The sequence below is a fragment of the Thalassophryne amazonica genome, chromosome 5 (assembly GCF_902500255.1).
Source record: "Thalassophryne amazonica chromosome 5, fThaAma1.1, whole genome shotgun sequence".
Classification (NCBI taxonomy): domain Eukaryota; kingdom Metazoa; phylum Chordata; class Actinopteri; order Batrachoidiformes; family Batrachoididae; genus Thalassophryne; species Thalassophryne amazonica.
The window spans coordinates 28,234,136-28,253,036 of NC_047107.1; the positions used below are offsets into that span (position 1 = coordinate 28,234,136).

General features: G+C 42.0%; 1 protein-coding gene across 3 annotated transcripts in view; it reads left to right on the forward strand.

Annotated features, from left to right (window-relative positions):
* LOC117510233 (rapamycin-insensitive companion of mTOR-like) overlaps window positions 1-18,901 on the forward strand; it is a 179,871-nt gene that overhangs the window by 153,783 nt on the left and 7,187 nt on the right. For 2 of the 3 annotated variants that reach the window (XM_034169867.1, XM_034169866.1), the window contains 8 exons: window positions 7,935-8,013; window positions 8,148-8,257; window positions 8,909-8,996; window positions 10,255-10,347; window positions 10,452-10,558; window positions 10,658-10,887; window positions 11,199-12,327; window positions 18,635-18,894. In XM_034169867.1, the coding sequence (XP_034025758.1) occupies window positions 7,935-8,013; window positions 8,148-8,257; window positions 8,909-8,996; window positions 10,255-10,347; window positions 10,452-10,558; window positions 10,658-10,887; window positions 11,199-12,327; window positions 18,635-18,894 (2,096 nt within the window). Of the gene's footprint in view, window positions 1-7,934; window positions 8,014-8,147; window positions 8,258-8,908; window positions 8,997-10,254; window positions 10,348-10,451; window positions 10,559-10,657; window positions 10,888-11,198; window positions 12,328-18,586; window positions 18,895-18,901 lie in introns of all 3 variants that reach the window. The other variant, XM_034169865.1, reaches the window with a different exon arrangement.

An 18,901-nucleotide genomic window follows, 5' to 3' on the forward strand; every position in this document is an offset into this window, starting at 1 on the left:
CTTTTCCTACTTGTACTTTTATTAACATGGGATCAACAGAATGAGAACCAGAACAAAAAAACAAAACAAAAACAGGACCCTGAACCTGCTCCAATCCCAGCCCACCCCCCACCCCACCCCCACCTTCCTGCTCCCAAATACAAGACTCACAATGTTAAATACACGAGAAATGAAATACAGAATTCGCATAGCCAAGCATTAAAAAAAAAGAAAAAACAGAACAGCAATAGGCAGACATCCCCGAAGTAACAATGGTTATTAAACAAACAAACAAAAAAAAAACAACAGCAGAGTTTTACAGTCGTAATTTCCGGACTATAGAGAGCACCTGAATATAAGCTGCACCCACTAATTCAAAAAAAATTTGTACATATATAGGCCACACTTGTCTGTAAGCCACAGGTGTCCACATTGTAACATGAGATATTTACACATAAAGATGTTACACAGAAAGATTTTATGAAACTTTTAATTAAACTGTAAATGTCTTATAGCAAACAGTGTCTGTAACACAGCTGGTTAAATAAAAAATAATAATAATGCGCTTTGTAATGTTTTGTTTTTTCCAAACACGGCTGATTAAATAAATAAGACAAAAACCTAATCCACACTGTAATCCTTTTTGTTTCTGAATACGGCTGTTTAAGAAAATAAAAAACACAAACTGTAAATGCCTTCCAACAGACAGTGTCTGTAACACAGCTGTTTAAATAAATAAAAAATACTGGTGCAGTAGCCTACCAGGAGAAGTCATTGATCGCTATTTTTATCTTCCTCCTGTGCACTAAAATCACTAAAGTCGTCTTCTTCAGGGTCGGAATTGAACAGCCTCAGAATCACTTTGCCACACACTCCCTCAGTCTCTCTTTTGTTGTCGCTCTCAGCATCACTTTTGTCTGGAGGCAAATTCGCCCTTGAACTTTAGCTTGTGGCGTCCTCTTCACACGCAGCAATCCAGCTTTTCGAAACCCATTGGTGATCATGGATTTTTTGACACTGCTCCACACTGTCAGGATCTATTGGCAGACTTGAGCACAAGTTGCTCTGCGCATGTGGCCAGTTTTGGTAAATGATTTCTCGCCGCTGGTCATCCAAGCCTCCCACTCGGCTTGGAGTGCCACTTTAAATGCACGATTCACACTGATTGAGTTTGTCTTCTTGATGGCTGCTTTCACAGAATTAGTTATATGAGCCCTCATGCTGTCCAAAATGAGCAATGCTTTTTTTCTGTCCAGTCATTTCCTGTAGCACTCAAGGGAGCAATTTAGAACTAGAAATTGGGGGGACAAAGTGGGAGGCCTGCAGGGCCAAAGCCCATAGGCCGGGGGTCTGGGGGCCGCTTTAGGCCCCCAGAAGCCAACGGTTTCTAGATAAGCTCAGATGCATTCTGAGCATCCAGAACAGTAATTTTAATATTTTGAGAAGACCATAAAGTGGACACCACTTGACTTATGCAATTTGAAACTGTGGATATAAGTACTTTATTCTGAGAATAGCCAGCATTGATTTTATTAACATCCTGGTGTAAATAAGGTATCACCACATGTGTAGAACTCAAAAAGAATGATAGGTTGAGTTTTCATTAAAAAACAACTGCAGTGTGGTAAAATGTATTCATAAATATGAAAGAACAGGCTCTTAATAATTATTAACTATCGCATACTGTATTTTTTTCCTCAAGATTTGTTTTTGCATAAATTTGAAAAAACAACAGATCATAAGTTTAGTATAAATTACTTATCATGAATTTAATTTTCGAAGTGGCACTAATGACAACACTCATACTGAACATAATTTCGCTTGCATAGACTGATTTTAATAATAATTGCAGATGGGCTTTCTGAGGTCCCAGATAGCTTTTCTGATTTTCTTTTCTAACTTTCAGAATTTAGTAAATTTAGCATATGGTCCATTGATACTTATGTGTAGACACTAATCCCTAGAGGCAACTATTTTTGGTTTCAAATCTGAGCAAATGCAGTCCCAGAAAGTTCCGAATGTGACAAACAAGAAACAGGTGTTGTAAACAAGTCAATGCTGCTAAAAATACAAACGTGCAGAAACAAGTCCTTCGTTAGGCTTTCTGTCATCCTTTCTTGTTCACTTTCAACAATTCTTTCGGGAGTTTTTCTTTTAGCATTGTCACTTGCTTAAAAATCAGCATTGATGGAAGCTTTTGTCCGCATGCTGTGCAGCTTAGAACACAAGTGAAATGCATTCTCTTGTGGCCAGTCATTTTCAGTGTGATGGAGAATTCATCTTTTTTATTAACAGTCCGAGTGAGAGGCAGGTCAAATGTCAAAGGTACTTCATCCATATTTATGATGTCATCTGGTCCAATGGAATTCTCGGCTATCTTTGAGTGAATTTGCGGAAGTTTGTAACTTTTTTCTCATAGTCGGGAGGGAGCTGCTGACACAGAGTCGTCCATGCCTTGATGGACAGGCCTTTTCCTCTCTCAAATCTGAGACACCACGATGGGCCACCTCCAAATTCACAATCTTCATTTTGGTTGCGATTGTTTTGGCTTTCAGTCGGATCTGCACGGTGGAAACTCCTTGGCCGTCTGTTCTATGTGTTCACCCAGTCTTCAAGAATGTTTTCAAGTTCGGGTCACCTGCTTTTTTTTTTTTACCTGTGGAAGCTTTTGTCGTTTTTTTGCATTGAGTCAGTTCTTCACACTGCCGTCTCCAGCGTCTCACCATCAGTTAATTTATGCAAAGCTTACGTGCAGCAGCTCTGTTTCCTTCTTTGACAGCCAGATCGATCACCATTAACTTGAAAGCTGCATCAAACGCATTTCTTTGTGTGTTTTCCATGATGAAGGTATGTGTACGAAGTGCAAAATAACTGATCTGAAGAATTAAAGTGTGAGTGTGTTTGATTTAATTTGAACGATTTCATTGGTCCACTGTGACCTGTCCAGAATTTCAGTGGTCTAATGTGAAGAGGCTAAATGTTTTAGCGGCATGAAGCTCATTAGCCTGTAAAAATCAATAAATTGCATCATTGTTTAAGCCGCGGTGTTCAAAGCATGTGAAAAAAGTAGCACCTTATAGTCCTGAAATTACGGCACTATATTATTGCCATCCATATCTTCAACAAACATTTCCCAGTAGACCCTCTGATTGTGTGTGTGATCATCTCTAACTTGATATAGTACATGATTTCTCTGATTCAGAAAAGGGAGGAGCACAGGGTAAGATATAAGAGTGGAGTAAGGTGCACACAGGTGGACTACATTCTGTATAGGAAATGCAAGCTAAAAGAAATCAGAGACTGTAAGGTGGTGGCAGGAGAGAGTGTCGTTAGACAGCATAGGATGGTAGTTTGTAGAGTGACTTTAGAAGACGAGAAGAAGAGAGTGAGAGCTCAACAAAGGATCAGATGGTGGAATCTGAAGTAGGAAGACGGTTGTGTGAAATTTAGCGAGCAGATGAGAGCAGCACTGGTTGGAGGGGAAGCAATTTTGGACAACTGGAAAAGTACTGCAGATGTGGTGAGGGAGACAGCTAGGACAGTACTAGGTATGACATCTGTTTGTCAGGAAAATTCTCATTTCTCTACATTGATTACAGACCCTGCAGCGGGTCTGTAATCAACTTTTCTGCAGAGCGGCTTTGCTTTGAACCTTGAACCAATCAAAGCAGTGATTCACAGATCAAAGCAGTGCTTCCATCATTGCTTCTTTGATTAATTTTTTTCTTTCGCTTTCCCCCACTAAAACCCTAAAGAGCATATGGCTGTGAGTATTATTTACCTTTTTTATGTTAAACCGACCTGTTATGGTCTTCTGAAACGGTTGATAGATGTATTTTATAACAAAAATGGACCGATGCTAACACGTTAGCATGTCTATGGCATTTTCATGTTATGTTTCATGTTAAAATTAGCATTAAGCAGTTGCAGCTGTCAAGCGTTTGTTGTCGTAAAAGAGTCAAATGTATTACAAATTGTAATATTTTTAAATTTTGTTTATATATTAATAATAATAGCAAGCACAACAATAATAATAAGTAATAATAACTAATCTAATGATTATATACAATTTTAGAGAAAGAGACAAAAAGAACCTGAACAAAAACACAACAGAAAATATAAAACCAACTAACAATGAACATACATAAATAAATAAATACATACATACATACAGAAATAAATGTTTCCTGTGAACACTTAGTGACTCTTACACTTCCATTTCATCCCTGTCTTATTTAAGTTAATTGACAGTTTGTTTCGGTCAAACCATATTTTCAATGTGTTAATTTCTTCAGTGATTTCCTCCAGAACTATCTGCCAAACTAGAAAACTGCTGCATCCTAGTAAGAGCAGAATACTACTAGAATGAATTTGAATAAGGAAAGTTGGGTTTTTTTTCTCAGTAAATGGATGCTGTGCTCACTGTAGTTTATTGTCTGGAATAGTCCCAGATTGCATTTCAGGGCTTCTAGAATTCAAACATTTTTGTGCACGTGGTGTTGAGGGGTAATTTTGGGTTTCAGCTTTTTTTGTGTTTCACCACTTTCATCCCTGAATATGTGAAATCGTGAATCACTTTTGTGCGGATTAAAGTTACTAACTGGGACTCCTGTCTTGTTGCGAGAAAGAAAGAAGAATTGTCCTCCGTTCTGTTCATACAGCTCCAAATGCTGCGCGGCTCTCTGACGAGTCAAGTTAGAATGATAGAATCCAGTCGGAATTAATAACTTCAAAGCGAAACACCATTTTGTTTATTTTTATTTATGTCCAGAGATCAAGAATACAGTGACCAATTTCATATTTATTTACTTTAAGACTCAGTGAAATACATAGAAAACCTGTAAAGCCTACTTTTAGTACAAAATTCACAAGAGGTATCGATAAGGGAACCGATAAGGAATCGGATCGATAAGCAGAATCAATAATGGCATCGATATCGATAAAATCTTATCAATACCCATCCCTAGCTATGAGGAGGATGAAGAGTGGAAAGGCTGTTGGTCCAGATGACATTCCAGTGGAGGCATGGAAATGTCTAGGAGAGATGGCAGTGGAGTTTCTAACCAGATTGTTTAATAAAATCTTGGAAAGTGAGAGGATGCCTGAGGAGTGGAGACGAAGTGTGCAGGTTCCTATTTTCAAGAACAAAGGTGATGTGCAGAGCTGCAGTAACTACAGAGGCATAAAGTTGATCAGCCACAGCATGAAGGTATGGGAAAGAGTAGTAGAAGCTAGGCTTAGAAAACAGGTGAAGATCTGTGAGCAGCAATATGGTTTCATGCCGAGAAAGAGCACTACAGATGCAATGTTTGCTCTGAGAATACTGTTGAAGTACAGAGAAGGCCAGAAAGAGTTACATTGTGTGTTTGTGAACTTAGAAAAAGCTTACAATAGGGTGCCAAGAGAAGAGCTGTGGTATTGTATGAGGAAGTCTGGAGTGGCAGAGAAGTATGTTAGGGTAGTGCAGGACATGTACAAGAATAGTGTGACAGCGGTGAGATGCGCAGTGGTGATAGACAAGTTGACGGATGAGATCAGACAGGATTCCCCATGGACTATGATGTTTGCAGATGACATTGTGATCTGTAGTGAGAGAAGAGAGCAATTTGAGTCTAGTCTGGAGAGGTGGAGATATGCTTTGGAGAGAATGGGAATGAAAGTCAGTAGAAGCTAGACTGAGTACATGTGTGTGAATGGGTGGGAGCCCAGTGGAATAGTGCAGTTACAAGGAGTAGAAGTGGTGAAAGTAGATGAGTTTAAATATTTGGGGTCAACTGTTCAAAGTAATGGAGAGTGTGGTAGAGAGGTGAAGAAGAGAGTGCAAGCAGGGTGGAGTGGATGGAGAAAGGTGGCAGGAGTGGTTTGTGACCGAAGAATATCAGCAAGAGTGAAGGGGAAAGTTTACAAGACAGTAGTGAGACCAGCTTTGTTGTACAGCTTAGAGACGGTGACACTAACAAAAAGACAGATTAGGAATGAACATATCAGAGGGACAGCTCAGGTGGGACAGTTTGGAGACAAAGTCAGAGAGGCGAGATTTAGATGGTTTGGACATACGGTTTGGAGACAAAGTCAGAGAGGTGAGATTGAGATGGTTTGGACATGTGCAGAGGAGGTACCCCGGGTATATAGGGAGAAAGGATGCTTAGGATGGGGGAGGCCAAAGAGGAGGTGTATGAATGTGCTGAGGGAGGACATGCAGGTGGTTGGTGTGACAGAGGAAGATACAGAGGACAGAGTGAGATGGAAACGATTGATCTGCTGTGGCGACCCCTAACGGGAACAGCCGAAAGACAAAGAAGATGAAGTGACTGTATGTTGGGGGAGCTGAGTCTTTCAATTTCAATAATATCAGTCTCCTGAAAAGGAGAGAGCAGAAAGCCAATATAGTTCTTTCCCACATTTCAAGAGGGGGGCCCGTCTGGACTGCACCAAAGAGAACAATGAACGGAGATGGTACAAGCACCTTCCCAAAGATCTTGCCAAAAAGTGCAACGCTTGGGACATGTGCAACAGAGTGTCTGGATCCTGTCCACATCAATCACAAGTGGGGTATATATTACCTTTGAGCTTTGAAAGGTTAACTTTAGACCATTGTAGATGGTGTACAATTTTAAACTGGATCACAGCATATTTAAGGCAAATGGAAGAGGAGAAGATTCTCTCTGTTATTTTGTGCCAAGTGTCTTCTGTAATTGGTTCATTTAAATCTGTCTCCCATTTGTTTTTAAGGGAATCTCGGGGCAATAAATTATGAGAGTACAGGATTTCATATATTGTGTTTATAGCTTGTTTCTTAACTAGTTTACAATCACAAAATTGAGTTCAACATACAAGTTGGAGTACTTTTCCTACTTTTAATGTTGTCAGTAATCTGATACTTCTTATTTCCAGTTTCGCCACTAACTACACACTTCCTTGCCTGCTCCTACACAGAAGTTGGTCCTTTAAACATTGTGCCTATTTTATGAAGTAATATTGCACTTCATACTTGTTTAATAAATATGAAGTGTCTATGCAGAGTTAACTGCTTTAAGACGGGGCGCCGTACTTTTCTACAGCACAATACACAACAAATTATTTGTGCTCAACTGCTAATACTGTGTTCTTTGATGTACATTTACATAATATCAAGTGAAGGCAGAAGTGTGTTAAGGAATGATGTGATTCATTAATGTGAGCCACGTTAAGGTTTTATAGTGATGATGGCTGTACAGAAAGGGATGAGGGGGCTGACATCAATTAGTTAGTTTTGTACATGCCTTGTCATACTTCATTAGCAACAGACAAATCCGCAGATGCACAGCTGATTACTACGAATGTGACCGGTTTGCTGTGTAATGCCTGTTTCATACTGGATACATGGTGTACTATGTGCTGTGCTTCTCATCTATGTTGCTGAACTACCACAGCTCATGTGCACGCTGTACATTGTGCTTTTGTTCCTAACCTGAAAACAGCATTTTTGTAAATTAATTAACTTACCTTTGGTGGTTCCCAGCTGGAACAAAAAAAAAAAATAGCTGTTTGGCAGGAAACGTGATCCTCTTTGACATCTTTGATGACAATGGTTGCACTCAAAACTGGTGGAAAAGTGGGTCGATTTGCTAGGTGGCACCAGTGTTCGAGAACTCGTTCATTGTTAGCGGAAAAACCTTTCAGTGTCTGTCTCTCAACTGACAGCCACATCTGCGTCTCATCCATCATCAACCCAGCATCCACTAACCACCCAGCAGGTGGGAGACACGTTTATGAAATGATGCACAGGCAAGATAAAATTGGTCTTTAGGTTGATGAGCTCCATTAAAGTTCACCAGATATAAAAGGATTTGTCCTCATGTGTTTTATTGATCAAGTGACTTGTTGATTTATTCGTTTGTGTAATTACTCACTGCATTTTAGAGGGTACGTCTAAAACTGGAGGTATTATTATTTATCTTGTCTCTGTTCTCTAGGTTCCTGTCCATTCCTAAAGGTTTCTCCTACCTCAATGAGAGGGGTTATGTCAGCAAGCAGCTAGATAAATGGCAGAAGGTAGTACAGCTAAATAGCAAACCGTGCAAATAAATTATTACAACAGTTAGTAGTTGTTTGAATGGTGTGCTCGTGAGTTTATGATTATACTTTAATGCAAACTGTTTACTCTTACACGCCTTTCTGTTTTGCAGGAATACAATCTGAAGTATGTTGACTTGATAGAGGAGCAGCTGAATGAAGCACTAACTACCTACCGCAAACCTGTTGATGGAGACAACTACGTCAGACGTAGCAACCAAAGGTAACGCCCCTTTTCCATAGGACACTGTTCTATTATGATCCCCCACGATCCAGAAAAAGTGCAAGAACGGGATGAAACGGCTTACTCCAGCATGTCTCCTATCACGCTGGCAGACCTGGCAACTGATTGGCTTATAAAGCACATACCTGGCAACCTGCTTGAAAATGAAAGTAAAGCTGCGTTCTCAGCCAAAATTGCAACAAATGCTGCGTTTGTGTCAAATTTTTAAACCGATGGAGCACAATCGAAGAAGTATCAAGATGTAGTCACCAGGAGTACCCCTTTTAAAGATGTTTGAACATGATTGAAGCTGTTAAGACTACGAACACCCAGACGTGGTTGTGAAATGATGCCCATTTGGCAAATCAGAATGAAACTTTTGAACAGTTTGAAAATTTCACCCCAATTTCAAAATCTGCCGATGATGGCCATAACTACTACGCATACAAAGTTTGTTCAAGATTGACTAAAGATGGATCAAGGAGTTACTGGGATGCTTCAACACCCACCTACTCCCCGCTATTCGGAATGAAATGGGAAGGAGTCACACTGTGTGGAATATGGGTATATAGATGTGCTTAGAAAAATAGGAATTATTAGCCACAGCCTCACTGCCGGCTGTAGTTGTAATTGCTGTACTTGTTTCTGTAGGTTACAAAGACCAAATGTCTATCTCCCTGTACACTTGTACGGTCAGCTGGTCCATGATAAGATGGGCTGTCATCTTCTGGAGATTCAGGTAACGCGTCAGATTTTACAGCATAGGTATTATTCAGACTGGATTATTTTCTACAGCGAAGTGGAGTAGTTTAATCATTTTTTGGGGGGGAGACAGCAGGGTGCACTGCATGTTCCAAAGCAGAGCAGGCATTCTGAATAAATCTCATACAAAACAATGTGTCTCAACCCACTGAGTTTGCACTTAATGTGTCACTTTATTCTTTCATATGCATGCAGAGGTGCCCTGTTCTCAAGGCACTCTATGTATTCTGGAAGCAAGAGCAGGTGATTTTAAAGTGTCTGTCACACTATGATGGATTGAGGAAATGTATGTGTAACATATATGAAATTTTGATATCCGTTCATGTTAATTTGTTCTGTACAAGTACTTTTCTCATTCCTTAAATGCGTTCCTTGACAGCTGATGTCCGACAAGCCTGTCAGAAAGTTATGTGCATGCTCAAAACTTTGAGCGGACACCAGAGGGAGAGCTTGCCCAGTGGTTACACATTTGTTTATAGTTCTTCTACGATACTCATGCATTCATATCCTGTCATTGTACAATGCTTCAGACTGGGCTTCTGAATGGCCAAAGCTCCAGCACGTGGTATGAATTCAGCAAGAAAAAAGAGAGGACAGTTCCTGATGCAGCTGTTTATTTAGCCAAGGTCAGACTGAAGAAAAAGGCAGCGCAGCTATGGCCATTTTTATCTGGATATCAGAGGCATGTTTTCTTGGCAAGAAGGCTCCTCACATTTGTAGCTGCAAGAAGACACTGTCTGCGCTCAAACATAGTATGATGTCATGACCCCCGGGTTTTAGCCACATTTGCGTTCAGACTTGGGTGAATCCTGCTTAAATCTGGCTCCCCTCAGCATGCATATATTTATTGAAACTAGGAAAATCGTACTGCTGAATGTGGCCTTTTGTGTTGCCAGTATAAATGTGACATCATCTGTCCATCATAGTCTCAAATCCACTGGAGACCTACAGATTAAGTGATATTTGCCACTAGACAAATAATTTCAGTCAGTCATAGTGTGACTGCATCTTAAGAGGCACAGTGAGGGGATGCAAAGTTGCAAACATCACTGACACACTCTGATAATAATTAGACCCCTCCCCCCCACCCCATGTCTCAAATCATATCCAAATATGGCTTCAATTTTGTTTTTTTGGGGGGGGGGGGGGGTTCTAACCCCCTGTTTTCTACCATTAAATGTTCTATGTGTGGTGTTGTGGAGAGTTTTGCTGATTTAACGGTTTTCTGTCTCCAGAGCGTAGTACCTGACCTCAGCTATACGGTTCGCTCCCCGATGCTGGACACTTGGGAGGGCGTTAAACAGCTGAAGGCTGCAGTGTGGGCTCTTGTTAGTAGCACCTGCTCATCACTTTGTGCCCAGATCACATAAATCAAATCATTGTATTAATATAGCGTTGAATATAAATTGATTGTATGTTGTTGTTGATGCAGGGCAACATTGGCTCTTCAAACTGGGGTCTGAATCTCCTACAGGAGGAGAATGTCATTCCTGACATTCTCACTTTGGCTCAGCACTGTGATGTGCTGTCTGTAAGAGGGTAAGGTTTTGTGTTTCAAAATCAAAAATGTGTTTTAGTCAAAAATTACTTTGACTTAAGTCTTTTCTTGATTTTTACTTTTCACTCCAATATTAACAGTACGTGTATTTACGTGCTGGGTGTGATCTCCAAGACGAAGCAGGGTTGCGAGGTACTGAAACAATACGGTTGGGATGCAGTCAGGCACAGTCGCAGGACGCTGTGGCCTGTCACTCCAGAGGAGGTCGACACACAGCTGACTTCTGAACTTTCCTCAGTACCGAGCACACTCAGTCTAAACTCAGAGTCCACTAGCTCCCGTCACAACAGTGAGAGTGAGTCTCAACCAAGTAAGTAGGATACGGTTGATGTTGCATTGTTCATTTTAGGGAGTGTGGTGGATGGGGGAGGTTTTACATTTAAGTGGCACTGGAGCACTCTGACAGAAAGGCTTGTTAAAGAACAACACTGAAATTTTAAATTGAAAAAATATCTTGAGCAACAAGATATAGAAAAATCATTAGGTTTCTCAGCACACTGTTGCTAGTCGAAATGTTTTCAAATTAGTTAGCTGGTTCTTGTCATCATAACCTGGTGTTTTTAATGTACTCTAACAGTTATAGAGAACAGTATTTTCTCACCTCACGCTCTGTGCTTTCAGACATGTACATCCTGGATGATGACAAGTGTGAGGTTCTGGACAACTCCGATGAGTCTTCTTTCTATCTACACTCCAAACCAATCAAGGACCGCAGCCCCTTCACAATCCTTGCCTCCACACGCTTTGTACGTGCCCGCTTTCTCAACTCGTTATCCCTTCCTAGCAAGAAGTTGCGCTCCACCAGTGACCTTAAGACCCCTTCAGGCTCATACACCCCCACTGAACTCAAGACAGGGAGCATGAGGCGGAATAGGACAGTAACAGAGCCCTCTATTTATTGCCAAAACCAGGGGGAGGTCTTCACTCCTGTATTTAACTGCAGAGGAATACCCAAGAGCCCCACAGTCAGCTTAGAGACATCTTTTATTGGGACCAGAGGAGGCTCGGAGGAACAGCTTGTGGATGTGAAGCTGACTCGGAGTGGAGGATCAGGTCTCGCCCTGACTGGTGGCTCTGGGGGTCTTGGACTAAGTGGTCTAGGAGGACAAGTGACTGCTGAGCACCCCAGCCGGGAGAAGGAGCAAAGCAGCAGAGAACGTCTTGCAGGAGGGGATGGGGGTTCCTCGTCTAGTGGGGGGAATTTAGGAGGAGGAGGAGGTGGTGGTGGTGGTGGAGGGACTCAGTTTAAAAGCCGCAGTCAGAGCTTTAATACAGACACCACAACCAGCGGCATCAGCTCCATGAGCTCGAGCCCGTCCAGGGAGACTGTTGGAAACACAGAGCCTGAACCAGACTCTTCTGACTGTGTGAGCCTCAATACAGTGGTGTCCGCCAAGACTGTCAAAACGCTCTCTTCCCTCACACCCCAGGCTCAGACCAACCACATGCCCACATCCAAGTCCTCTGTCTCTCTGGTACCGCCAGGCTCCTCACACACTCTGCCTCGCCGAGCTCAGTCTCTGAAGTCCCCCTCAGTTACCACCATAAAGAGCCTGGCTGACTGTAGCTTTATATACACAAGCCCGCGAGACGCCCTGGGTTACGCAACCCTGAAAAGGCTGCAGCAGCAGAGGATACATCCGTCGTTGTCTCATAGTGAAGCACTGGCTTCGCCAGCTAAAGATGTGCTATTCACCGATACAATCACGATGAAGACTGGCAGCCTGGATTCCAGACTGACACCTCGCAGGTAAGGTGGTCAAGGCTACCTTGTGTCTAATTAAGTTTAAAACTGGTCATATACTACTCAATGATACAATGTTTTAATGCCTTATCAGTGTAACTCAGTACCTCGTTAATGTATTGCAGAATAACTGCATACACAGCATATAGATTATGATGACTCTGTCCATGCAAAGATGAAGCAGGAGCTGTGCAGTGCTGCACAGGATGTCCCCTCAACCTGCACACAGGGAAACGTAAGGTCTAATATAACACAGTGTATGACAATATTGGCAGTTTATGTTGAAAATAAACACGAAAATACATTTATTGAGAACAGAATAAATTTTATTTGCTCAGAAGGAAGCCTGTATGTTGACGACATCTTGGTTTTTCCAGTGACTTGGCCCATAGGCTGCCAAAATGACTGAAGTATTTAACTCATGCACACAGATGAATCAAACAGTGGGAACAAATTGCATGTTGCACACATGCAGTAGGATTTCAGGTGGAATACATGTTTGGTTTTCTATTTTGTCCTCTCTACTTCTACAGTCACTCAAAACCTTCATGGACACCTTCATGTGTGCAGCTTGGAAATTGGATTATTTATATGTGCATGTTTTTTATGGGGTTTTTGAAGGGGGGCTGCACTTATTTTGGGTGTTAACATTGCATTTTCATCTTCTTTATGTAAGTCCAGTTGACTTTGACTACAGATGCTTTGACTGTTTTGTGTGTGTGTGTGTGTGTGTGTGTGTGTGTGTGTGTGTGTGTGTGTGTGTGTGTGTGTGTGTGTGTGTGTGTGTGTGTGTGTGTGTGTGTGTGTGTGTGTGTGTGTGTGTGTGTGTGTGTGTGTGTGTGTGTTCATCATAACATCTATGTAACACCATGCGGTGCACGTTATTATGTATCATAATACTGGAAAGGTGTCACCGGTTGCATGACTCACATCACAGAAGTTCTGACCTGCTGTGTCTCTCATGTCACCAAGATGCACAGTCATAACATAGATCGGCTATGCCCAACCCTGTTCCTGGAGGGCCCCTGCCCTGCATGTTTTCTAACTCTTCATGTTCCACTTCTAGGCAGTTAACTCTATCAGGTGTGCTCAGCCAATCAAGAGGTGGAAGATACCACTTTGACAAAAGTCAGGTGTGATTTGAGTAGGTAGATGTGAAAAACTTGCAGGGCAGGGGCTCTCCAGGAACAGGGTTTGGTGACTCCTGCTGTACTTATTAGGGCTGGGAAAGTTAACGCGTTATTATCACGTTAACGCATTAATTAACAGCGATCATTTTTTTCGCACATTAATGCATATTTGTTTTTTGGGGGTTTTTTGCAAGTCTGTCGCTGACTGCTGCCGCAGACATGGTGAAGGGCACGGAAGTTTTACATGGCTATTTTAATTTTAAACTGCTTCCAGACAGTGTAGTCGACAGAACTAAAGCCGCTAAAGTTCTCCAGCAGTGAGCCCCACACCGAGCGCTGGGGGAAAAGTTCTCCTACAGCCGCTAAAGTTCTCCTTGCCACAACCACATACTGTGCACTGGGGGAAAAGTTCTCCTGCAGCCTCTAAAGTTCTCCTTGTAGCGAGCTGCACATCAAGTGCTGTAGGATAGGGGAGACTGGGGCCAGCTTCCCCTGGAAGATTTTTAAATTTATAACCGTCTGAAACACTATTGCTTGCATTTTGAGCACCAAATTGTGTGAAGGAAAGATAGTTTTTTTATTATTAATCTTTGTTACAGCCTTACTTTAAAGCCAAAAGAAACAAGGTATCAGGCCGCCAAAACACAGAGTAGTGTAGATGTGTGTCAGGAACATCAGAACTGCTAATTTATACCCAGCAGTTTATTCAAGAAAATTCTTATGGGGTTTTTTCTTACATTAAATAACTTGCAATTCAAATAGTATTAAGTTAAAAAAATAAAAAAAGAGACTAAAAGAGGCCTTTTATTGTGGGCAGTCTAAGGCACACCTGTGCACTAATCATGGTGTCTAATCACCATCTTGATATGGCACACCTGTGAGGTGGGATGGATTATCTCAGCAAAGGAGAAGTGCTCACTATCACAGATTTAGACTGGTTTGTGAACAATATTTGAGGGAAATGGTGATATTGTGTATGTGGAAAAAGTTTTAGATCTTTGAGTTCATCTCATACAAAATGGGAGCAAAACCAAAAGTGTTGCGTTTCTATTTTTGTTGAGTGTAATTTGCATTTTATTGCATGATTAAAAATTTTAATTACGATTATTTAATAGAGCTGGGCAGCGATTAAAAATTTTAATTACGATTAATTGCATGATTGCCATGATTAATCGTGGCAATCATGCGATTAATCATAATTAAAATAAAAAAGCTTTATTAAATATATATTTAATATTCTCCAAGCACAAGGTTGGTGACCCATGTGCTTGGAGTGCCCCTAGCTTGCATGTTTTCCATGTCTACTTGCTCAAGTCACACCTCATTTTTTAAAAGTGGTATCTTCCAGCTCTTGATTGGCTGAGCACACCTTAGAGTGTTAATTGCCTGGGAGTGGAACAGGGCGAGTTAAGAAACATGCAGGGTAGGGGCCCTCCAGGAACAGGGTCGGGTGCAGCTGACAGATACTCTAGACACATTGCATCACAGCATGTGTTTCTGTACAGTCCTTCTATGACAAGCATTTGTGTCACATCATTGTGTAGTGTATGACAATATAATCGATACTGTATTACTTTGTGAAATAACGTTTACGATCAGCAGCATTGTTGTTGTATGAACATAACTATAAGCCTTTCCTATGTACAAACTGAAAATGTTGCATGCTGCTGCATCTTCAGCACATTTTTTTGTCCCTTCATTTTACCTCAGCAGTGACAGGTGTTTTGATGTGTGTTTTGTCCAAGTGCTGTTGTGCCTGGCCGCTTTTCAAATAGGAGGGTTACCTGCCCCGAAACCAGTCCGTACCGCAGGCTCTCCAGAACACTTGTTCCACGGTTGGTTGAGTAACCCAGTGGTGTCGTCAAAAGCAGATGTAGTTTCCAACACTGCTGTGTTCCAGATAGGTGACTGTGCTGCTTATTCCTGAGTAGCAGCTCCAGCTCCTAACCTACAGTTGCCCTGCCAGTGCTTTGAGCCCTGTAACCCTTTAGTGTATGAAAGCTGATTAATTTTATAGTTGTGTGTCAGATGCTGCCAGTAGATATGTCATAGAGGCCTACACCTGTGTGGTTGTTCATACCTTAGCTTTTATGACTCAGCATTGACAAAGTGCTGTGTGAAAGTGGTATGAACCACAGGAATCAACCAAGAACAACTGAATTCACAAGTTAAAATATGCTGAACTGGGAAGCAGTCCATTTACTCTTCTTGGTCCGTGTTGGTCAAAATTTTGTAGCGGTACAGGAAAGCTTCAACGGGAGCCTCTGCACGTGATGTCACTGCAGGCATTGGGGTTATAGTATGGGCAGGCGTATATTATGGACAGCAAACATAGGTGCATTTTATTGATGATGTTTTTAATGCAGAGATAACAGTGACGAGATCCTGAGGTCCATTGTTGAGCGATTCATCCACGACCATCACCTCGTGTGGCAGCATGATAATGCACGGTCCCATGTTGCAAGGAGCTGTACACAATTCCTGGAAGTTGAAAACATCCCAGTTCTTGCATGGCCAGAATACACACCGGACATGTCACCCACCGAGCATGTTTGGGATGCTCTGGATCGGCGTATACGACAGTGTGTTCCAGTTCCTGCCCATATCCAGCAACTTTGCACAGCTATTGAAGAGAAGTGGACCAATATTCCACAGGCCACAGTCAACAACCTGATCAACTCTATGCGAAGGAGATGTGCTCATGCCTCAAAGCGAGGACTTACACAACACATCCATTATTACAAGCGTTGTTGGCCTACTTGCCTCATGTCAGCACAACACATATAAGCACATATCACATACAACCTCCACACACGCATAAATCTGAATCAAAGCTGAACAAGGAATTAAGTCTGCATTTACATGCGCAAAATAACCAGAAATACTGTAACAGGCATCACCAACCCAATTAATGACACCACACACACACGCACGACCATTCAAACCAAACCATTAAAAATAAATAAATAAATCAGCCAACACAGTGCTAATAGGTGTTGTTCATTCGGCTGCTTCCGGTTTTGTTCGGGGTCACCACAGCGGATACAGCCCGATCCGCATTGGTAATTGGCACAAGTTTTACGCTGGATGCCCTTCCTGACGCAACTCCAGTTTTACCCGGAGAAACACACACAGCCGCTGGTGTTCCAAAGAGGTCTCCCATCCAAGTACTAACCAGATCCTGCTCTGCTTAGCTTCTGAGATCTGACGGGATCAGGCTGACACAGAGCAGACCGGCTGCTCCAACACAGTGCTAATAGTAATAGTTTTTATATCCCTTACTTTAAAACAGAAGTGGCCACAGGCCTGATCAGCTTCTTTTGGTCCAGAAGCCCATGATGTGGACAGGCGATGACCTGATTTAAACCAGGATGTGAACGGTGCAGTGTTATAGTTTTTTTTTGTGTGTGTGTGTGTGTGTCTGTGTGTGTGGCTGCTTACATCTTGTTCATCCACTCTTGTGATAAGTGAGTGCCAGTTACCTTTTTAGAAAGCAAAAGAGTTTTTGTATCTCTGCAAATTGTGCATCTGTCAATTCTTTAGAAACAGCCAGGTGTTGCAGGACTTTACTCCACTGCTGGCTGGGAGAGGAAGACAGGTGGCGTCCCCGTCATCAGCCCAGTTTTCACCCTCTGTCGGCTCGTCCTGTATGGTGACCCAGAGCCGAGCTGTGGGTGGGCTTTCACCTGCAGCAATCCTCACAGAATCATTCTTCGATTTCTTTGTAAATCTGAAATCAGTGAGGTTTCCCTGTTTTCTTTGATGACTGCAAAATATGCAGCCAAGATAATTGTCCAAAACAAGTCTTTTTTTTTTCTTTTGCGATATCTGATTTAAAGTAACATTTAAGTCATAGCATTTCACTGTATTCAGTGATTTAAAGTAGCATTTAAGTCTTAAGCCCCTTTCACACTGGCGTAATCGTAGAGCTGCTCATTGCAGCGTATTGTCTATGCTGAGTTGAGCAGCTCTATGCCCACTTTTAGCAGCTCTACGTGGAGTTTTTGTTCCGTACGCAGCAGTATGTTGAGGGCTACGCGCGTAGGACGGAAGAAATTAAACATGCTTAATTTTCTTTGCCGTAGAGCGCCGGACAGAGTTTTAAGCAGGTCTTCTCAGCACAGCGTTACTGCATGCAAGTCTGTGCAACACTCCACTTCTGTACACAACCAAAAACTGAGTACGTCAGCTGGAGAACATGAGCTCACAGCCCACAGCACCTGTGGTATATTATGAACAATGACTGAGTGATTTGTCATGGTCTAATGAACTGCGAGTGGAATTGGATGTCATGACACCCTACGCCAAGGCTCGAACAACTTCACCTGGCAAGCATTGGACTGGAACCCACAGGGAAAAGGAAAAGAGGATGACCAGTGACAACTTGGCGCAGGACCCTGGACAGCGAACTGAAGATCATCAAACTGTCCTGGGGAGAGGCGAAGCGCACAGCCCAAGACCGAACACGCTGGAGATCTGCAGTGAAGGCCCTTTGTTCCAGTTGGAACCCAAAAGATTAACGAATGAATGAACTGCGAGAACATTACAAAATCACAAATGTATTTCTATAAAGGCACAAAACCCACACAGTTTCATGCATAGCACATGCTCTAGCATATATAAGTATATTACTGTTAATAATTAATACATTTAATGATCTTTAATTAATACTGTTAATAATTAATACACAAGGTTAATATCTGGGCAATAGTAATGTGTTTTAACAGCATACTATTAAACGTGATGGAAAGAGGATTGATTTGCTGAGATAAATTTTATTATCACCCTGTATTCAACAACTGTGATATGAATGTTATGTCTTCTGGCAAATGACTCTTTGACCTGTTAAATCAAACTTAATTGAAGTCATAAGAGGTGTTTATGTCGATATGACATGGTACACAAGCAGGTGCGTTGATTATTTTTAACACTTTTGGTACGTAACATCCCTCATACCAAAGTAACTGTATTGTAATTTGGATCTCGCTCGCTGTGAGTTTGACATGTAGCTGCTGCCCCACCAGTTTCTTGTAGTGTGTAGGGCTTTAGCACACCTTGTGTTTGTTCTGTGTCTGTCCTGATCTTTTCAGTTGGTGACATTTTTCACTCACTCCCATATTCCTTCTTGGTCCCAGTCTCTCCCCCCGGATCCTCTCACACTCCTCTCCTCTTGCCCTGCCTAGATTTCTCAAAGCACTGAGCTTTGCCTCTCTGGATAAAGAGGAATTACTCAGTCCCATCAACCAAAGCACGTTGCATCGCTGCTCTTCAGTCCGCTCTATGGTCTCAAATGCCACCTATGGGTGTAATGATGAGTACATTGGCCTGGCACTGCCCATGGACATCAGGGAGATGTTCCACATCAGAGATACAGCCTACTTTCAGCAGAGGATCAGCCCACCATCAGAAGAAAGGAAACGCTTCCTGTTTGGTGATGGAGATGGTAAAAG